The sequence below is a fragment of the Carettochelys insculpta genome, chromosome 8 (genome assembly GCF_033958435.1).
Source record: "Carettochelys insculpta isolate YL-2023 chromosome 8, ASM3395843v1, whole genome shotgun sequence".
NCBI lineage: Eukaryota > Metazoa > Chordata > Testudines > Carettochelyidae > Carettochelys > Carettochelys insculpta.
Genome location: NC_134144.1, coordinates 30,651,874 through 30,670,492, shown reverse-complemented (window position 1 = coordinate 30,670,492; position 18,619 = coordinate 30,651,874). Strand labels below are relative to the sequence as shown.

Here is an 18,619-nt window from a genome sequence, read left to right as displayed (position 1 = left end):
CTGCAAACTATCCTGATGTGAGCAACAGACAGGAAGAACAGAAGAGGCCAATATGGTCCCATCCAGAGTATCAAAAAGGAGTTGTATATAAAGTGAAATTTGGCCAAATTGCTAAAAGAACAGCACAAACATATAGGAATAAAATCAGAAAGGCCAATATGGGATACTTTTAGGAAGACACGGAAATTCAGTAAGAGGAGAATATTTAGGAATTTGGGATCAAGAGAAAGATGAGGAAACTGTCTTTGAGGAACAGTCTTTGAGAACTCCTGGAAGGCTGTGAAGTCTTAGAAGACTTTAGAAAAATAAATATATTACTTATCTTATCTATAAAAGATGAACAAAGAGAACCCAGGCTGGGCTCAAGTCTCCTGGCCTTGCCACAGCACAAGGTGCTGGAACTGATGGCCTCTCAAGATCCCTTTAAGCCCTAAATTTCTATGATTTAATACTGCAACAATTATATAGGTCAGTCCCACGCTACCACAGCAAACTTCACCGACTGTGCAAATTTAGATATAGACAGAAGGCTCAGAACAAATCTAACAAGAGAAGGAAAAGCTACACATTTTGCATGGCAGATATTTGCTGGGTATAAGGGGACATCACATTTTTATACCAGTGACATTTCAGCCACCTTACTTTTTCATTGTTAAAAACTTTAATTCTCATTTTTATTGGTAATCTAGTAATCTTTATTACTTTAACAGATGGTACAGAAAAAATTACAGAATGGAAAAGAGAAAAGAAAGACAAATGACAAAAAAAGAGAAAGACACAATGAAGTAGAGAATGCATTTGCACTAGATTTGCTAAAAGCTAGTTAAACTGTCAATAATGCATTTAAGCAGAATAGGTAAATGCTAGGAATTCATATTAAGGGTATGGACTTCCACAGATATATTATTAATTAGAATTATGCATACAAGAGAAGCAAGAATGGATCCCAATGGTCACCACAGGAAAGCAAAACAAACAAAAAACAACCTCTATCTCTTGCATTAGCAGCTGAATGTTTTCAGCTATTTTTGAAAAATGCTGACATTGTCCTAGAAAAATCTGTCACAAAAAAGTGAGCACATATTCCAAGTGGGATTTAGAATTTAATTGACAGATAAAATTATGGCTTATGGCAAAGGTCTAGCCATTGGTAGCATGCACAGCTTTGCTATTAATATATATTGATAACACAAGTTTTGCAGATAAAGGATATGTAGAAATATGCAAGAAAACAGTCACTGTTTTATATTATACTAGAAGATTTACCCAGTGTTGCTTCAGTTGTTAACTCAATTATTAAATAGAAGGAAAATGCACATGCTTTATATACTAGCACGACTTCCTCTCAGTTACTATGCTTTAATACATGATTGTATTGTTAAAAAACAGAATATTATGTCATAAAATGTATTCTTAATTCTGCTTTCTTTAAAAATGGGATTGTTAAAAAATTTCTGATTCTTCTAGTAATTTTTTAGATGGAAATTCCATAAAGTGCATTTTTTTCTTTATTGCTGTATCTTTCGTTATGTTTTAACAAAAAGGCCTATAGCCAATTTGGTTTCCAATAACACTTTCTTCTAGTTTTCAAATCTTAAGAATTGATTTAGCTGTGCTAAAGCAGAGCATGACTCCAAATTTCTGTTTTATCTCTTTACTGTTCAGTTTACTGAGAGGCAATCCTGATCCAGGGTCATCTTATTTTTCTGGATCTCTTAGTTCAGTCTCTTTCAACATTTGCTCACCTCTGTCTATTTTGAGAACTGTACTTCATTTAGTGATTTTCTCCCTTTTCTGTTTGATTTAACGAGAAACAATCCCATTCCAAGCACATCCCTTTTTCCTGGAACAAAATCCCCTTACATTGCTCTAAGTTACAATTAGAGCAAGCTCTATATCGAATTTAGTGGTCTTAGCTCTTACCATTTAAGAGTTCTTGATCAGACAGACTAATTCTCTAAAATATATAGTAGATTATTAGTACTGCATTTTAAGTCATAAAGCATAGACTTATTGTACTCATTTCTATTCTGATACACAAAACTCACACTGAAGTTGACGAAAGTGCTGCCTGAGTATCCAAAGAAGTTGCTGATGTTATCTCATTGTGTATGTGGTACTGAATTTCATGTTGTTTGCATGCATTCATATATGGCAAAAAAGAAGACTTCTAGTAAGAATTCTTTGATGAGCTCTATATATTGACAGCTAACATGTTGACAAAACTAACACCACACAGAGGCAAAATGTGAAAATAACTAACCTTTAATAACAACGGAAGAAGTACACAATACACTTCCTGCTTCATTGGACACTTTGCAGGTATATAAGCCAGCATCAGCCTGTGCTGCACTCTTAATTTGCAGAAGTACGTTGTTGTTTAGGAATGACATCTCACAGTTAGGACTCTGATGGATCTCCTGGTTATTTTTATACCAGGCAACAGTCAAAGGTTGAGAACCAGAAACACGTGCCTCAATTTTCAGGGCGCTCCCTTCTGTTTCTTCTACTGTTTCAGATGGTTTCCTTGTAAAACTAGGTGGAATTTTTCGTTCTGCAAGAAATGCACATGCTCCTTAAATTCTAAAAATACGTTGTAAGATCATATATTCAGATGAAAAGTTTTCAGCAAATACCTTTAATGAATATATGTGGTAAAAACTGCTCACATTTAAACATAGCTCTAGTTTTCGTATAAAAGGTACACAAAGAACACTACTTTTAGCAGAGCATAACACTACACTGTTTAAATGGACATAGAGCTTTACTAGTTAAAAAGTAAGAAATATATCACTGATCTTGTACTGCCTTTAAGAAAATTGTTTTTAAAGACAAATGAGCATTTATGCATAAGCAACAAGGAAAAAAATAGAGTTTTCTATAAACCATTAAAGATGACAAAGTCTGTACAGTTTTGAAGACTAGAACATTGAAGAAAACATTATCTCCACTCCTGAACTCTCCCCACATATTCTCTGAAGAACTTTCAATCTCTCCTGACAGAGATTTTGATATGCATTTTTCAATCCATAGATTGAAAAGATAGGCTCCAATTTATATTGCAACAAGATGACTTATTTCTTTTAGCTATACAGGAATTCAATGTAAACACCATACACATGGATCAGGCAATACCTTTAATGCTAAGCTGAGCTGTGCAAGAGTCCTTTCCAACTTCGTTGCTAGCTTGGCATGTGTATGTTCCCGAGTCCGTGCTGTCAACATTCAGAATAGTCAAATGGGCTATGTTTTCTACATAACTGATCTGGTACTTTCTGCCAGTCCGTATCTCTTGGTTATTTTTTGTCCAAGTGACCTTAATTGGTTGTGTTCCTGATACATGGCATTCAAAGTCAGCACTTTCCCCAGCAAAAGCATCCACAGATGAAATTGGCATGTCAAACAATGGAGGATTCTTCCCTTCTACATGGTGAAAAAAAACAGAAAAACAAATACAGTTTGGAAAAGTTCAATGGGTTTAAAGTACATTGTTGAATATATGTTGCCCCTATCGTTTTAAGTTGAGATGGAACCTGAAAAATGAATAGGTGATGTTAAAGGGAAATGATTTAATAACCAGCTAACCTGTAAGCACGAGCTTGGCACTGGAAGAAGCAGTTCCAATAGCATTGGAAGCTGTACAAGTGTACTGTCCAGGAAGGCTCTTGTCGGTGTGCGAAAACTGGAGTGTGGCTACGTTGTTTAAGAATGACATTTGCACATTGTTGCCATCTTGGATAGGGACACCATCTTTAAACCAGGAAACTTCAATAGGTTCTGACCCAGTTATGGCACAATCAAACATAACTGGTAAGCCAACAGTTTCGTGAATGTCTCTCAAAGTTCGTGTGAAAGAAGGAGGAAGTTTTCGCTCTGCAACAAAAGCATGAAAGTATTGTACAACTGAAACTCTGGGAAGTTCTGAGGTCTTCCTGAATTCACGAATAAGCACTGCCTAAGATGCTGCTGCAATGGGTATACATTGGATAGATTTACAAGAAGATTCACTGGAAGATTCAGTCATTACTTTCAACCAACTTCCATAATAAAATACTGTATGAGGCTCACAAATAATAAAGGAGCTTATTTGTTGCATCATTTAGTTTAGTGGTTGGAGTGAAGGGACAATTCCCCAGAAGAATGCCAGGAAGGAGACAACCAGACAATGTGATTCCAAAGCAGTAAATAAAGGCAGAACATAGCCCTAACATTTAATATCACAGTCTCTGCATTGGGAAGAGAGAGAAGAATAACCAGAGTCAAGAATTCCCATTTCTGAAGGAGAAGAATCAGAAGTCCTTACAGAAAGTGCTAGTTAACTAAAAACTGGCTTCGTACACGAATTTGTAGCCTGTTTTTCACTAGTGGAAGGTATTCAGTCGTAAAGGCATTTTTGACAGGGCAAGAGTGGACTGGTAAGGTCGAGGCTGAGCATGTTCCTAAGAAAACATATTGTTTTTAAAAACCCAAACCAGTTACCAATGCAAACGTCCAAATGTGTTTACAAAATATATTCACCTTGAACAGAAAGCAAAGCTGATGAAGAAGCTTCTCCAACACTGTTTTCTGCTTTGCAGATATACTCCCCACTATCTCCAATATCCACCTGGCTGAAAACCAAAGTGGCAACATTGTTCTTAAAGTACATTTTAGAGGTAGGAGTTGCTCTTAGTTTTGTGTCTCCTTTGTACCACGATACAGTAATTTCTGGTGTGCCAGCAACCTGACATTGTAACGATGCAGAATCCCCAACAGTCACCTGAGCATGTTCCAAGCGTGTAACAAAATAAGGTGGTTCTAAGGAACAAAGACAGGATATTAGTACCAAAAACTAAATCATATAATGACCATTAGTGTGAAAAAGATTCTTTGTGGAATGAAGACACACCTAGTACTGACACTGCAGAGTGACAAATGTCTTGTCCAGAATCATTCTCAATGTGGCAAGTGTACTGTCCCTGATCATCTATGTTGCTACTGGGAACTTCCAGTATGGCAGATGTTTCTGTGGTGGTAATGCTGCATTTTGCAGAATGAACTACCTGGAATCCATTTTTCTTCCACACAACTGCAATTGGAGGAGTACCAGAGTATGTGCATTCCAGTATTAATGGTTTTCCTTTTTCTATACGGAAGTTATTAAGTTTTTTCACAAATTTGGCTGGTTCTATAACGAACAGTATGAAGAGAAATGTTAAAATTAGAGACCAATTTTTTTTCCAAGAAATGAATGTAACAGGAAGCCTGACAAACCTTTTACAAAGAGTTGTGTTGTGCAAGAAACTTTCCCAGCCTCATTAGTCACCAGACAGGTGTAGTCTCCACTTTGGAGTGGCTGAACATCAAACAACTCCAGTTCTGCAACTGAATTTTCCAAGGAGATGTTGCATCTATGGCCCGGCACTAGCTCAACGCTACCTCTAAACCATTTAACATCCAGTGGAGGGGTGCCTTGTAAAATACTAGTAAAAGTTATATTTGCCCCAGATAACACTTGCAGGGGATCAGGCTTCTTCACGAAAGAAGGAGGTTCTAAAATACACACACAAAAGAGAGGTGGAGAAGTGTACTTTGATGAAGAGTAAAATATTGCAATAGAATAGACAAGAGGTTAGGCTCATATAACACTCAAAAAAGGTTAAAAAAAAAGAAAACACACATCTACCTGGAAGCTTTGCCTTGTTCTAGATACTAACCTCTAACTGTCAAATATGCGCTGCACTCATCAGATCCAGCTATGTTACTAGCTGTGCATGAATAAGTTCCAATATCAGATTCTTCTAATGTGTTCACTTTCAAAGTGCAAGTATTGTCTGTGAGAGTCATCTCATACTTGTCTCCACTAGAAATCTCTTGCCCATTGTAGATCCAGGAAACAGAAAGAGGTGGTGACCCAGACACTTTGCAATCCAGCACAACAGAAGAACCCAAAAGACCACTGGCTTCTTTTAGTTTTCTTGTGAAAGAAGGTGGTAAAATACGATCTGTACAGGAAAAACACAGCTTTGAATATTACCTTGCTATAACATAAAGAGGAGATGTTTCCCAGGTATCTAAAATAGCACTTCGTTTTGGCACACTTCATTTGGCCTGGAATGCAAATCAGGTCTACAGGTTAACTTACTGAGACCTAAAGTAGAGAGAAAAGAAAAGGGTAGGTTGGAGTGTGCTCTCTAAAGCTATCACTCACCCTCTCTGAGGTCCACCTTTCTCCTTTTGTTTTCGCAATATGTTCTCAGAAGGAGAAGAATAGTTATTTCCCCACTTTACACATGCAGACTCAGTTGTTGAGACTGAAATATTATAGCAACATCCTCATATACTTGAGAGTGAAAATTGTGATACAGGTTTCACTGTACTCTTACTCTCCATGATTTCCACGATGTTAGCTGGCACACAGAGGGTGCCTAAGGTAAGATTAGCAGTAAGTTTTCCCAGAGTAGCACTAGCCTGACAAGACATTCAAGAAGCAGCACTTTGCGCAACACCTGTTAAATATATTTTAGAACCAAAGATAAGTCACAAGTTAATTAACTAACCTGAAACTTGCACTGAAGCTGTGCATCTGCTTTTACCAACACTGTTTTTCACCTCAAAAATATATTCCCCACTGTCTTCTATTCTTGCATTGAGGATCTTAAGCCCGGACACTTTGTTGACGAAGCTAATTTGGTATTTGCGATCAGTACACAGCTCCTTCCCATTCTTAAACCACCCAGCAGTAAGCTCTGGTGTGCCGTCCACTGTGCATTCCAGAGTACACGAGTCTCCAGAGGTGACTTTCATTGGGCCTGGCTTCTCTACAATGACTGCAGGTTCTGAAATGAGACGCAAATCACAGCCATGTTTGACTACAGGACAGGAGGTGTAACCAGTTTAAGTGAAGTTAAAATATCCTTGTTACCAACCTAGAACTGAGAGAGTGGCAAAGCACTCCTGAACTCCAGCATCATTTTTGATCTGACAGATGTATTTTCCAGCACTGGCTGGTTGCACATTTCCAATCCGCAGAGTGGCGATGTTTTCTGAATAGGATATCCAAAGATTTTCACTTTCTCTAATGATTTCCCCTTTGTCTTTCAGCCACAGAACAGAAATGGGCTGGGCACCTCCTACTGTGGCCTGCAGCTCAATTGGCTCCCCAACTACAGCAGTAAGATCATTGAGCTTCTTCACAAAAATTGGTGGTGCTAGTGAAAAGAAAACACGTTATGTTAAAACCATAAGGGGAGTGAAAGAGGAAAATGATGGGATGCTAGGAATATTTCCTATGTATAAATCTTTATACAAACCTTTTAGAGTTATAAAGCAAATGCAGGTTTCACTTCCAACATCATTTACAGCCTTACACTGGTATTCACCGACATCTGCATCACCCAGACTAAGAATGTGAATACTCGCAAGGTAGTTTTCTGACATGATCTTGTACTTCTTACTGCTCCTGATTTCTTTTTTGTCTTTATACCATGAAATCTGGAATGGAGGAGTGCCCCGAAGTTCACACTCAAGATGAACATCTAAACCTTTCAAAGTCTCAACTGGATGGGGCTTCTTGCTGAAAACAGGGGGTGCTATGAAAAGATGAAATTGGTGTTCATGTTAATCCAGAGCCATAACAGAGAAAAAGACATTTAAATAGTAAGTTCTATTCCTACATTGTAGTGATAATGGAAAGGTAACAAATGACTTCCATGTCATGGAAGACCAGAAAGATACGGTCCTCCCTTCTCATACTTCCCTACATGAGTAAAGAGATTTATAGTTCTTTCACATCACATTGAAAGAAAGAAAGAAAGAAAGAAAGAAAAAAGAAATCCTGTGGGTTCTGACCTTTCACTTTCAATGAGGTACTGGTGTTTGCAGTGCCCGCTGCATTGCGAGCTTCACAAGTGTAGTCTCCACTGTCTTCCACACTGAGGTTGTGCATATCAATAACCGCCACAGAGTCTACGAAGGACATTCTGTATTTTTCACTGTCATGGATTTCAGTTTCATCTTTGTACCAGGTGACTTTAATTTCTGGAGAGCCACCTATTTTGCATTCATATCTAGTGGAATCATGCTCTTTCACAACTCTAGAGGATTCTAGCTTCTTAATAAATCTTGGTGGTTCTACAAAACCAAATGGCAAGAGTAAAGAAAATGATTCATTGAAGTGCAGATTCATTAAAATGATGAAATTGATGAAATATCTAATGGTAAGATTCTAACTGAAAGCAGGGGTGGGGTAAGGGGAAAATATAAGTATCAACAGATTCTGAATTTACACTAGCCAGCACTGTATCTGGTGGCACCATGATAAAAATACATAGTTTGCGTAACAAACAAAAGTGTGTATGTGGGGTGGGGGTTCTTAATACATTTTTGCCAATGCCTGTAATATATATAGAATGATTTTCAGAGTTCCATGGAAAGATTTCAACATATTTTTTTACACAAAAATATTGTTTGCTAAATTGCCATAAATTTAACTAATAAGAACATTCAGACCTAAGCATTTACCTTTGGCTACAGTTCAGTAGCTTATATATCCTATGCCCAGATTGCATTATTCCCCGAAATAGTCATCTCTTACTGTTGGTAACAACATCTTAAAAGGCCAAATTTACAGCTGAAGCCTGTTCTTTGGAAATTCTGTGCTAGATTCCAGCTGATTTATGGTCATAGGCATGACAGAAATATATACTGAATTCTATCCATGTTATATGTATAGAAGAGAATTATATATCATATAGGCCACATCCACATGGGCAGTCTGTTGATGCAGATCACTGTTGACAGAGAAACCTCAGCAGTACCTCTGTCGACAGATAGCACCTACAAACAAAAAGCAGATTGAAAGAGCAAACTGCTCTGTTGACAGAGAGCAGCTGGACTGCCCTGCCCTCTCTGGCAGACTGGCTGACCAAAAGCGCTGCAAACAGGGCTGCTTAGGGAATCAGAAGCCCTCTCTGTTGACAGAAGTGTCTACATGGGCACTCTGTCAACAAAACACTGTTGATAGAGGTGTTATACTTGATTGGGTACAGGGATAATGCTGCCGACTGAACAGCTGAGCTTTGCTGGCAAACGCTCGACAGAGCACTTTAACCATGTAGATGCTCGTCGAGTTTTGTCGACAAAAGCCCAGTTTTGTTAACAGAAGCTGCCCATGCAGATGCAGCCATATTGTTTAGCGGGCACGCATGTGCAGACACGCACACACAGACAGAGTACCTGGTGTATGTATGTGTGCTGTGCAGCTTAGTTCTAGTGCGTATGAATAGGAGTAAAGTCTGTTTCCTGATCTACAGTTCAGGCAAAATACATGCATAAAATGCATAAAGCCTGTGTTTAAGCTTTTACATTTACCAATGATTAGCATACGTAGTTTTTAATTACCTTGAACAATGGCTACAACAGTACCATGCAAACATCTATTCTCACTTCAGGTGACATTGTAAATAAGAAGCAGGCACCATTATTTCACTTAATTATAAATAAACTTGTTTGTCTTAGTGCTTGTCCAAAGAAGCAGTATGAATTAATGCATCGGTAGGCTCCAAAGTTTAACAATCTTCAGGTTTTGGGTGCAGTTATGTGAAAAATATTCTAATTTAGAAAGTGCTCATTTACAGTAAAGCAGTTGCACTATAGCATATGAATGAGGTGAACTGAAAAACACTACTTCTTTAGTTTTATTTCTTTACACTGCAAAAGTGAGCACTGCATTCTGACAAATGAATTAGGTCATGAACGTTTGTCTGTAAAACTGTCTGTAAAACTGACGAAGTGGGTTTTACACACAAAACTGTAAAACTGTAAAACTGACGAAGTGGGTTTTACACACAAAAGCTCATGACCTAATAAATTTGTGCCACAGAACTACTTGTACTTTGTGAAATTACAGACTAACTCGCTATCCCTCTGAAGTTTTTTTGCATTTTAAGTTATTAAATTGAATATATTTGAAAACACAGGAAAAACATTCAAAATATTTATAAGAAATGGTAATTAATATGGACTTTTTAAAAAAAAATCTAGTTAATTTATATATATTAATCACTTTAGTTAATTATAATAAACAGCCCAACAAATAATTACTGGCAAGTACTATTTAAAAGTACATTTAAATGAAAAAAATATACTCTTTTAGAGGCCATTAGCAAGGTAAAAGGATTTTGGTCAGCAATTGTGTCAGAGATCAAGATACAATGTGATTCAAACCTAAAATAAACATTTAGGTTACAATTACTGCTGTCAAAATCCTAGCTAATGCTTCCTGTCTTCACCAGAATGGGAACGTAAAGGGTCTCACTTTCACTCCATTAAACGCATTCAGTTTTGCACCATTTCAATGGAAAAAAAAGAAGCTCAACATTGGTTTGTTTCATTAACAAAGTAAATAGTTTGGCAAGAAGATGACAAAGCACGGGATTTTTAAATACCTTTCACGCTTAGCTGAGCTGCACAAGAATCCTTTCCAGCGCTGTTGCTCGCATAACAGGTGTATAGTCCAGCATCTCCTTTGCCCACTTTCAGAACCGTCAAACTGGCTATGTTTTCCACCAGGGTGATCTTGTAGTTGCCGCCAGGGCGGATATCTCTGTTATCTTTTGCCCAAGTGACTTTTAGTGGTGCTGATCCAGTGACATGGCATTTAAAGGAACCGCTTGCTCCAAGAGCCACCTCTATAGGTACAGGCTTTACATCAAATACTGGAGGTTTCAGAAGCTCTAAATATGGAAAGGAACAACACAACTCTCTCAGCCATTGGTACACCACCACCATAACCACCACCAAATTAGTACATTTTGCATTACGCAAGAATGCAGATTGATTTAGCAGCTACCAACCTGCAAGGAAGAGCTTGGCACTAGAAGAAGCAGTACCAAGAGAATTGTGAGCTGAGCAAGAGTATTGGCCACAATGAGCCATGGCAGTCTGCAAGATCTGGAGAGTTGCTACATTGTTTATGAAAGTTGTTTGCATGTTGTCATCATCACGTAGTAACACCCCATCCTTATGCCATGACACCTGAATAGGTTCTGAACCATTGATGCGACAATCAAAGGTAATGGGGGAACCAACCGTCTCATGGATGTCTTTTAGTTTCCTTGCAAAGGTAGGTGGAAATTTACGGTCTGCAAAGAAGGAAGTAGGAAATAAGGCATCCAGCAAACCATTTGCATTTATGGCAAGCCTATTTCTACACAGAATTGTTACTGAATCATTTGAAAGGAAAACATCACCTTTAACAGTGAGCAGAGCTGTGGAAGAAGCAAAGCCAACACTGTTTTCTGCTTTGCAGACATACTCTCCAAGGTCACCGCTTTCCACCCTGCTGAAAACTAACTTAGCCACATTGTTTTTGAAGTACATTTTATAAGTAGGAGTCGACTTCAGTTTTATATCTTCTTTGTACCACGAGACTTTGATTTCCGGCGTCCCAGCAATTTGGCATTCTAATGATGCAGCCTTCCCGACTGTCACCTCTACCCGTTCCAAATGTTTAACAAAATAAGGAAGTTCTAAAGCAGAAAAGATGGTAATCAGCATCATTGATAAGAGAGCAACCTTTATAAATACAAGAGTGGTGAAGTAATCAGAGATAGTAACACACCTAAGATTGTTATTAGGCCTTGGCAAATATCTGCTCCAGCATCATTTGCAACCTCGCAACTGTATTCCCCTTCATCATCTTTTGTACTGCTAGGAATTTCCAGTATGCTCAATTTTTCACTAGTTGATATGTTACATCGTGGGGACTGTGTTAAGGGTAAGCCATTCTTCTTCCACGTTACTGAAATAGGGGGAGTTCCTTTGTATGTGCTTTGCAGAAGTATGGATTTCCCTTGTTCTATACTGAAATCACTTAATTTTTTCACAAATGTGGCTGGCTCTATAGCAACAAAAGGAAAGTAACAAGTCAAAAGAGAAGAGGGGGAAAAAACCAAGATACTCACAAATCCATGTTCGCATGCACGCATACGTTAATACATACTACTAAAACTATCAAAAAACAACAGCTGTCAAAACAAACCTTTTACAAAAAGATGAGTGGTACAAGACACACTGCCAGCATCATTAGTGACTCGACAGGTGTACTCTCCACTGTGGAATGGTTCTACTTCATATAGTTCCAGTTCTGTAACTGTATCCTTTAAAGAGATGTTGCAGGTGCTATCTGACACAAGCTCCCTGGTGCCTCTGAACCAGTTAACTTTGAATGGAGGTGTTCCTTTGATGAGGCTTGTGAACATTACACTCATCCTAGGTAGAATTTCCACGGGATCAGGAGTCTTTATGAAGGAGGGAGGTTCTAGATTTACATAAAGAAATTAAAACACCTATATAAATCGATATGATTGGTACAACTGAAGATGAAAACCCACACCAGAGATTGGTTAAACATTCATAGACTTCATAAAAATTGCCAAGAAAGAAATATCAGCAATTGGAGGAAGTGTTTTACCTAAGGATAGCTTGGCCATCTTTCACTGACCTTTTACAATGAAATATGCACCGCATTTGTCAGATCCAGCTACATTTGCAGCAACGCAGGTGTAAGTCCCTGTATCTGATGCGTCCAGTGCATTCAGTTTCAATCCACAGATGTTGTCTGAAAATGAGATTTCATATTTGTCTCCACTAACTATCTCATTTTTATCTCGGAACCAGGCAACTGAAATGGGTGGTGATCCAGAAACTTTGCACTCCAGCAGTGCTGAGGAACCTAAGATCCCATATGTTTCCTTTAACTTTCTTGTGAAAAAGGGAGGGACAATGCGATCTGCATGGGAAAAGCCAACAAACCCACAGGTAAGATTTTTTTTTTAATTAAAAAGGGAAAGAACGGTTAAAACGAAAATGAGTGCTAAATAAGAGCAACAGCTGCCCACTAACCTGAAACGTCAACTGAGGATGTGCAACTACTTTTACCAACTTCATTTTGTACTTCAAATGTATACAGTCCCCTGTCTCCCATGTCTGCAGAAAGGACTTTCAGGGTAGCTACTTTGTTGGAAAAAGTGAGCTGATATTTACGACCACTCTGTAGTTCTCTTCCATCCTTGTACCACTTTGTAATAAGTTCTGGTGTTCCGCCCACTGTGCACTCTAATGTAAAAGAGTCCCCCTCCGTAACTGACATTGGTTCTGGCTTTTCTAAAATGACTGCTGGTTCTGAAAGAAGAAAAAGCCATGTAATCAGTAAAATCTAATTTTGAAGCTGAGAAAATAGACTAGAAAAATCTTTAGTAAAAAATCAAGAAAGAAATGTGTCTTGAAGATGAGAGAAAAGTGGTTCATTAGTAAATTCTTAACTCTAACAAGAATGTCAAAACTTTAAGAAAACAAACATAAAAGTCTGTTTTCTGGGAATACTAGTTGTATGGTTTGGGAAAGAAATTACCACCAAGACAGTACATTTTCACATGCAGGCATGAAAAGATCTATATGTATGATAACTTTTCTCAATGCAGTGGTTATATCTGTACTCGTTTTAAAGGAGAACTGAAATTAAAGCACAATCACTACAAGTGAAAGAAATTGTTTCAACAGCCTTTAAAAGACCTAATATGCAACATATTCCCAAACCAATTGCCACTAACTCACATGACACAAGAGCACACCACTCTGGTGAGGCAAATTTAGAGAGAGGCATATTTGTTCTGATCCTTCCAAGCATAAAAGGAAAGCTCCACTTCTTGCATTGGAAACTTGTGTCTCATTAAAAGAAAATCAGCAGAGGTTTGATGGATATTAGGGACATCACATTTTTATATCACAAAGGATTCAACCTTAATTCACACCACCTGCCACTGTTCACATCAATCATCATCATCTCAAACCTTAAAGGATCATTTAATCTAACATTAACCCACAAAATTAAATAATTTTCTTGCTTTTGTGGTCAGTTTCGGTCTGTATGTCAAGTGGCTGCCCATGAGAGCAAGAATGAAGGACAGAGACAACGTGATTGGTGGGAAAGGCAGAAAAGGAAACGTACTGACATTAATACAGGCCTCATGCTTCAAATCCCTGCTCTGTGTTACATGTAAGTCTTGGGTGAAGCAGAGTATACCACAGACATAATATAAAAGATACAACAACATGAAGTACTGGGGTTCAACCTGTTTTTATGAATAATTTAGTCTTTGATATTACCTCAACATATGCCACTTGCCATTTACAGGAGCAGAAAGAGAACAGAAAAAATGCTAGAGAAAGACATTAACTGGCCTAGAGAATCAACTAGACAGTGTGTTTCAAGAAGGCTTATCAAAAACTAGATAAATAATTATCAAAATGTATTCTAAGTGTATTATGTAATATGTTAAGAATGCAAAAATAAAAAAATAGTATCAGAGAAAATAGTTTATGTGACTCTTCCACTTGTAGCTAAAGGGTTTTCAGCTGACAGCCCTGGAAAAATCCATCAAGTGAACAAATATTCCAAGTGAGATCTGGAATTTAATTAGTTGCCAGAAACAATTATGGCTAACTCTAAAGATGCAGCCCTTCACAGCATGAACAGCATTTCGTTATTATTTGCTACTAATATGTATTGCTAGCCTCAACTTTTGGGTAATACCGTTGGATAAGGAAATGTAGAAATCTGCAGGAAATCAGTCAGTCACTATTCAATATTATATTATCTGTACTGCATTTTAAGTTGTGACATGGTGTGCTCAATTCTATCCTGATACAAATATTTATAGTGAAGTTCATGAGAGTTCTGCCTGAACACCTACTGAAGTAGCTGCTTTTATCTCACTTGTATTGATATGCAGAATTTCATGTTTGCACACAACGGTATATGTTCTAAAGAGAGAAGACTTCCAGTAAGAATTATTAGATGAGCTCTGGAAGACATATATTAATAGCTAACATGTTATTAAAGAAAAGTAACACTACAGAGGCAATATGGTAAAATAACTAACCTTTAATAACCACAGAAGAAGTGCACAATACACTTCCTGCTTCATTGGACACTTTGCAGGTATATAAGCCAGCATCAGCCTGTGCTGCACTCTTAATTTGCAGAAGTATGATGTTGTTTAGGAACGATATTTCACATTTAGGACTTTGATAGATCTCTTGGTTGTTTTTATACCAAGCAACAGTCAGAGGCTGTGAACCAGAAACATGGCCTTCCAGTTTCAAGGTGTTCCCTTCTGTTTCTTCTACTGTTTCAGATGGTTTCTTTGTAAAACTAGGTGGAATTTTTCGTTCTGCAAGAAATGAGTGTACTCCTTAAATTCTAAATATAAGTTTTAAAATAAAAAGTCAATACAACTCTTTTCCGGTTTTATCTTAAATGTCTCTATGTTGTTAAGAAACTGCGTATATTAAAGGGGTTGCATTATGTATAAAAAGTCTGCAACATACAGCACTCTTAGTGCAACCAAATACCACACTGTATACATGGCTTTGGAGCATTACCTGTTAGAAATCAGTTAGGTTGCCAGTAGGAAAAAATGTCTTTTATTTTAACGAAATTAAGACTTTAGGTAAAAACAAGAAGAAGAAAACCAGGATTTTATATTAGCTATATAAGGATGGCACAATCAGCAAAGTGACAAAGAAAATAAGATTAAAAAAAATTATCTCCACTCCTCAGCTGTCCCCACACATTCCTTTTAAAATCTTTTGGTCCCTCTTGATAAATTCTTACATATTCCTAATCCATAAATTGAAAAGATAGCGTTCATCTTATCTTTCAACAAGGTAACATATTTCTTTTAGATGTATATAGGAATTCAAAGTGCACACCATACACATGGATCAGATAATACCTTTAATGCTAAGCTGAGCTGTGCAAGAGTCCTTTCCAACTTCGTTGCTAGCCTGGCATGTATACGTTCCCGAGTCTTCATTGTCAGCATTCAGAATTGTCAAATGGGCTATGTTTTCTACATAACTGATCTGGTACTTTCCTCCAGTTCGTATCTCTTGGTTATTTTTTGTCCACGTGACCTTAATTGGTTCTGTTCCTGATACATGGCATTCAAAGTCAGCACTTTCCCCAGCAAAAGCATCCACAGATGAAATTGGCATGTCAAACAATGGAGGATTCTTCCCTTCTACAGAACAATAGAAACAAACACATATAGCTTTGAAAAGCTCAAGTGGCTTCAGCATATTGTTAAATATATGTCGCCTCTATTGTTTCAAGTGGAGATGGAACTTGAAAAATGAACTGGTGAGGTTAAAGGGCAACAATTTAATAACCGACCAACCTGTAAGCACAAGCCTGGCACTGGAAGAAGCAGTTCCTATAGCATTGGAAGCTGTACAAGTGTATTGCCCAGCAAGACTTTTGTCAGTCTGCAAAAACTGGAGCGTGGCCACATTATTTAAGAATGATGTTTGCACACTGTAGCCATCTTGGATAGGTACACCATCTTTAGACCAGGAAATTTCAATAGGTTCTGAGCCAGTTATGCCACAATCAAGTGTAACTGGTAAGCCAATAGTTTCATGGATGTCTCTCAAAGTTCTTGTGAATGAAGGCGGGAGCTTACGCTCTGCAAGGAAAGAAGAATTGCACAAAGAAAGATGTTGAAATGTATCCAGCTCTTGGAAAATTCTTGACTGCCTGAAAAAATACCATATTGTGGTATAGATTGCACAGATTAACAAGATGACACTGAAAGACCCAGACATTTCTTTCAACCACCTGGCATAATATGAAGCACTCAAAAGCCCAGAAAAAGATGAAGGAGATAAAAGACTAGGTCATATAGCTTGGTGATTTTTGTGAAGTCCATGCGGTTTCAAAGCTTTGACTAATAGGCTCATATTTGCTACATAGGAAAAGATGGAAGAATAACCATATTCATGAATGCCTTATTTTGAAGGGGTAGAATCAGAATTATGAACCACTTAGAGAGATCTGGTTAACTAAAGTTTGGTATTGGCAATGGCTTGAGAGCCTGCCATTCACTTGTGGAAGGTACAGTAATCAGTCTAGAGGAAATTCTAGACAGAGCAGGAGTGCTCTCAAGCAGGCAAAGTAAAGGCACAACATGTTCCAAAGGAAAAAAATCTTTCCTGAAAGAAAAAAAAAACCCAATCCTTTAGTTATGCAGCCTTCTAAATGTGTTAACATAAAATATTCACCTTGAACAGAAAGCAAAGCTGATGAAGAAGCTTCTCCAACACTGTTTTCTGCTTTGCAGATATACTCCCCACTATCTCCAATATCCACCTGGCTGAAAACCAAAGTGGCGACATTGTTCTTAAAGTGCATTTTGGAGGTAGGAGTTGCTCTTAGTTTTGTATCTCCTTTGTACCATGATACAATAATTTCTGGTGTGCCAGCAACCTGACATTGTAACGATGCAGAATCCCCAACAGTCACCTGAGCATGTTCCAAGCGTGTAACAAAATAAGGTGGTTCTAAGGAACAAAGACAGGTTGTTAGTACCAAAAACTAAATCATATAATGACCACTAGTGTAAAAAAGATTCTTTGTGGAATGAAGACACACCTAGTACTGACACTGCAGAGTGACAAATGTCTTGTCCAGAATCATTCTCAATGTGGCAAGTGTACTGTCCCTGATCTTCTATGTTGCTTCTGGGAACTTCCAGTATGGCAGATGTTTCTGTGGTGGTGATGCTGCATTTTTCAGAATGAACTATTTCAAATCCATTTTTCTTCCATACGACTGCAATTGGAGGGGTACCAGTGTATGTGCTTTCCAGTATTAATGGTTTTCCTTTCTCTACACTGAGGTTATTTAGTTTTTTCACAAATTTGGCAGATTCTATAATGAACAGTATGAAGAGAAATGTTAAAATTAGAGACCAATTTTTTTTTCAAGAAATGAATGTAATGGGAAGCCTGACAAACCTTTTACAAAGAGTTGTGTTGTGCAAGAAACTTTCCCAGCCTCATTAGTCACCAGACAGGTGTAGTCTCCACTTTGGAGTGGCTGAACATCAAGCAACTCCAGCTGTGCAACTGAATTTTCCAAGGAAATGTTGCATGTATGTCCCGGCACTAGCTCAATACTACCTCTAAACCATTTAACATCCAGTGGAGGGGTGCCTTGTAGGATACTAGTAAAGATTATATTTGCCCCAGACAACACTTGCAGGGGATCAGGTTTCTTCACGAAAGAAGGAGGTTCTAAAAACACACACACAAAAGAGAAGTGCACTTTGTTGAAGGCTAAAATATTCCCATGAGAATCACAGATAGTTAGACTCATATAAACAGATCCAAAAACATTAATGGAACAACAAAAACAACAATAGTAAAAATATAATTTCAATATGGAAGCTCTGCCTTATTTTTGGATACTAACCTCTAATAGTCAAATATGCACTGCATTCATCTGATCCAGCTACATTAGTTGCAGTGCATGAGTAAGTTCCCATATCAGATTCCTTTAGTGCATTAACTTTCAAAGAGCAAGCATTGTCTGTAAGGCTTGTCTGATATTTGTCTCCACTAGTAATCTCATGTCCATCGTGGAACCAACAAACAGAAATAGGTGGTGATCCATACACTTTGCACTCCAGAACCACAGATGAACCCAAGAGACCACTGGCTTCTTTCAATTTTCTTGTGAAAGAAGGAGGTATAATGCGATCTGTATAGGACAAAACACAGCTGTAAATATTAC

General features: G+C 37.8%; 1 protein-coding gene across 3 annotated transcripts in view; it reads right to left on the bottom strand.

The window, feature by feature from the left end:
* TTN (titin) overlaps nt 1-18,619 on the bottom strand; it is a 330,648-nt gene that overhangs the window by 205,500 nt on the left and 106,529 nt on the right. For all 3 annotated transcript variants that reach the window (XM_075000777.1, XM_075000778.1, XM_075000779.1), the window contains 25 exons: nt 18,299-18,586; nt 17,842-18,120; nt 17,477-17,755; nt 17,107-17,385; nt 16,224-16,511; nt 15,780-16,067; nt 14,925-15,215; nt 12,886-13,164; nt 12,485-12,772; nt 12,023-12,301; nt 11,603-11,881; nt 11,232-11,510; nt 10,836-11,123; nt 10,428-10,715; nt 7,831-8,112; nt 7,293-7,571; nt 6,909-7,190; nt 6,540-6,818; nt 5,697-5,984; nt 5,254-5,532; nt 4,889-5,167; nt 4,519-4,797; nt 3,586-3,873; nt 3,136-3,423; nt 2,264-2,554 (listed from right to left, as the gene is read on the bottom strand). In XM_075000777.1, the coding sequence (XP_074856878.1) occupies nt 2,264-2,554; nt 3,136-3,423; nt 3,586-3,873; nt 4,519-4,797; nt 4,889-5,167; nt 5,254-5,532; nt 5,697-5,984; nt 6,540-6,818; nt 6,909-7,190; nt 7,293-7,571; nt 7,831-8,112; nt 10,428-10,715; nt 10,836-11,123; nt 11,232-11,510; nt 11,603-11,881; nt 12,023-12,301; nt 12,485-12,772; nt 12,886-13,164; nt 14,925-15,215; nt 15,780-16,067; nt 16,224-16,511; nt 17,107-17,385; nt 17,477-17,755; nt 17,842-18,120; nt 18,299-18,586 (7,086 nt within the window). The remainder of the gene's footprint in view (nt 1-2,263; nt 2,555-3,135; nt 3,424-3,585; nt 3,874-4,518; nt 4,798-4,888; nt 5,168-5,253; nt 5,533-5,696; nt 5,985-6,539; nt 6,819-6,908; nt 7,191-7,292; nt 7,572-7,830; nt 8,113-10,427; nt 10,716-10,835; nt 11,124-11,231; nt 11,511-11,602; nt 11,882-12,022; nt 12,302-12,484; nt 12,773-12,885; nt 13,165-14,924; nt 15,216-15,779; nt 16,068-16,223; nt 16,512-17,106; nt 17,386-17,476; nt 17,756-17,841; nt 18,121-18,298; nt 18,587-18,619) is intronic.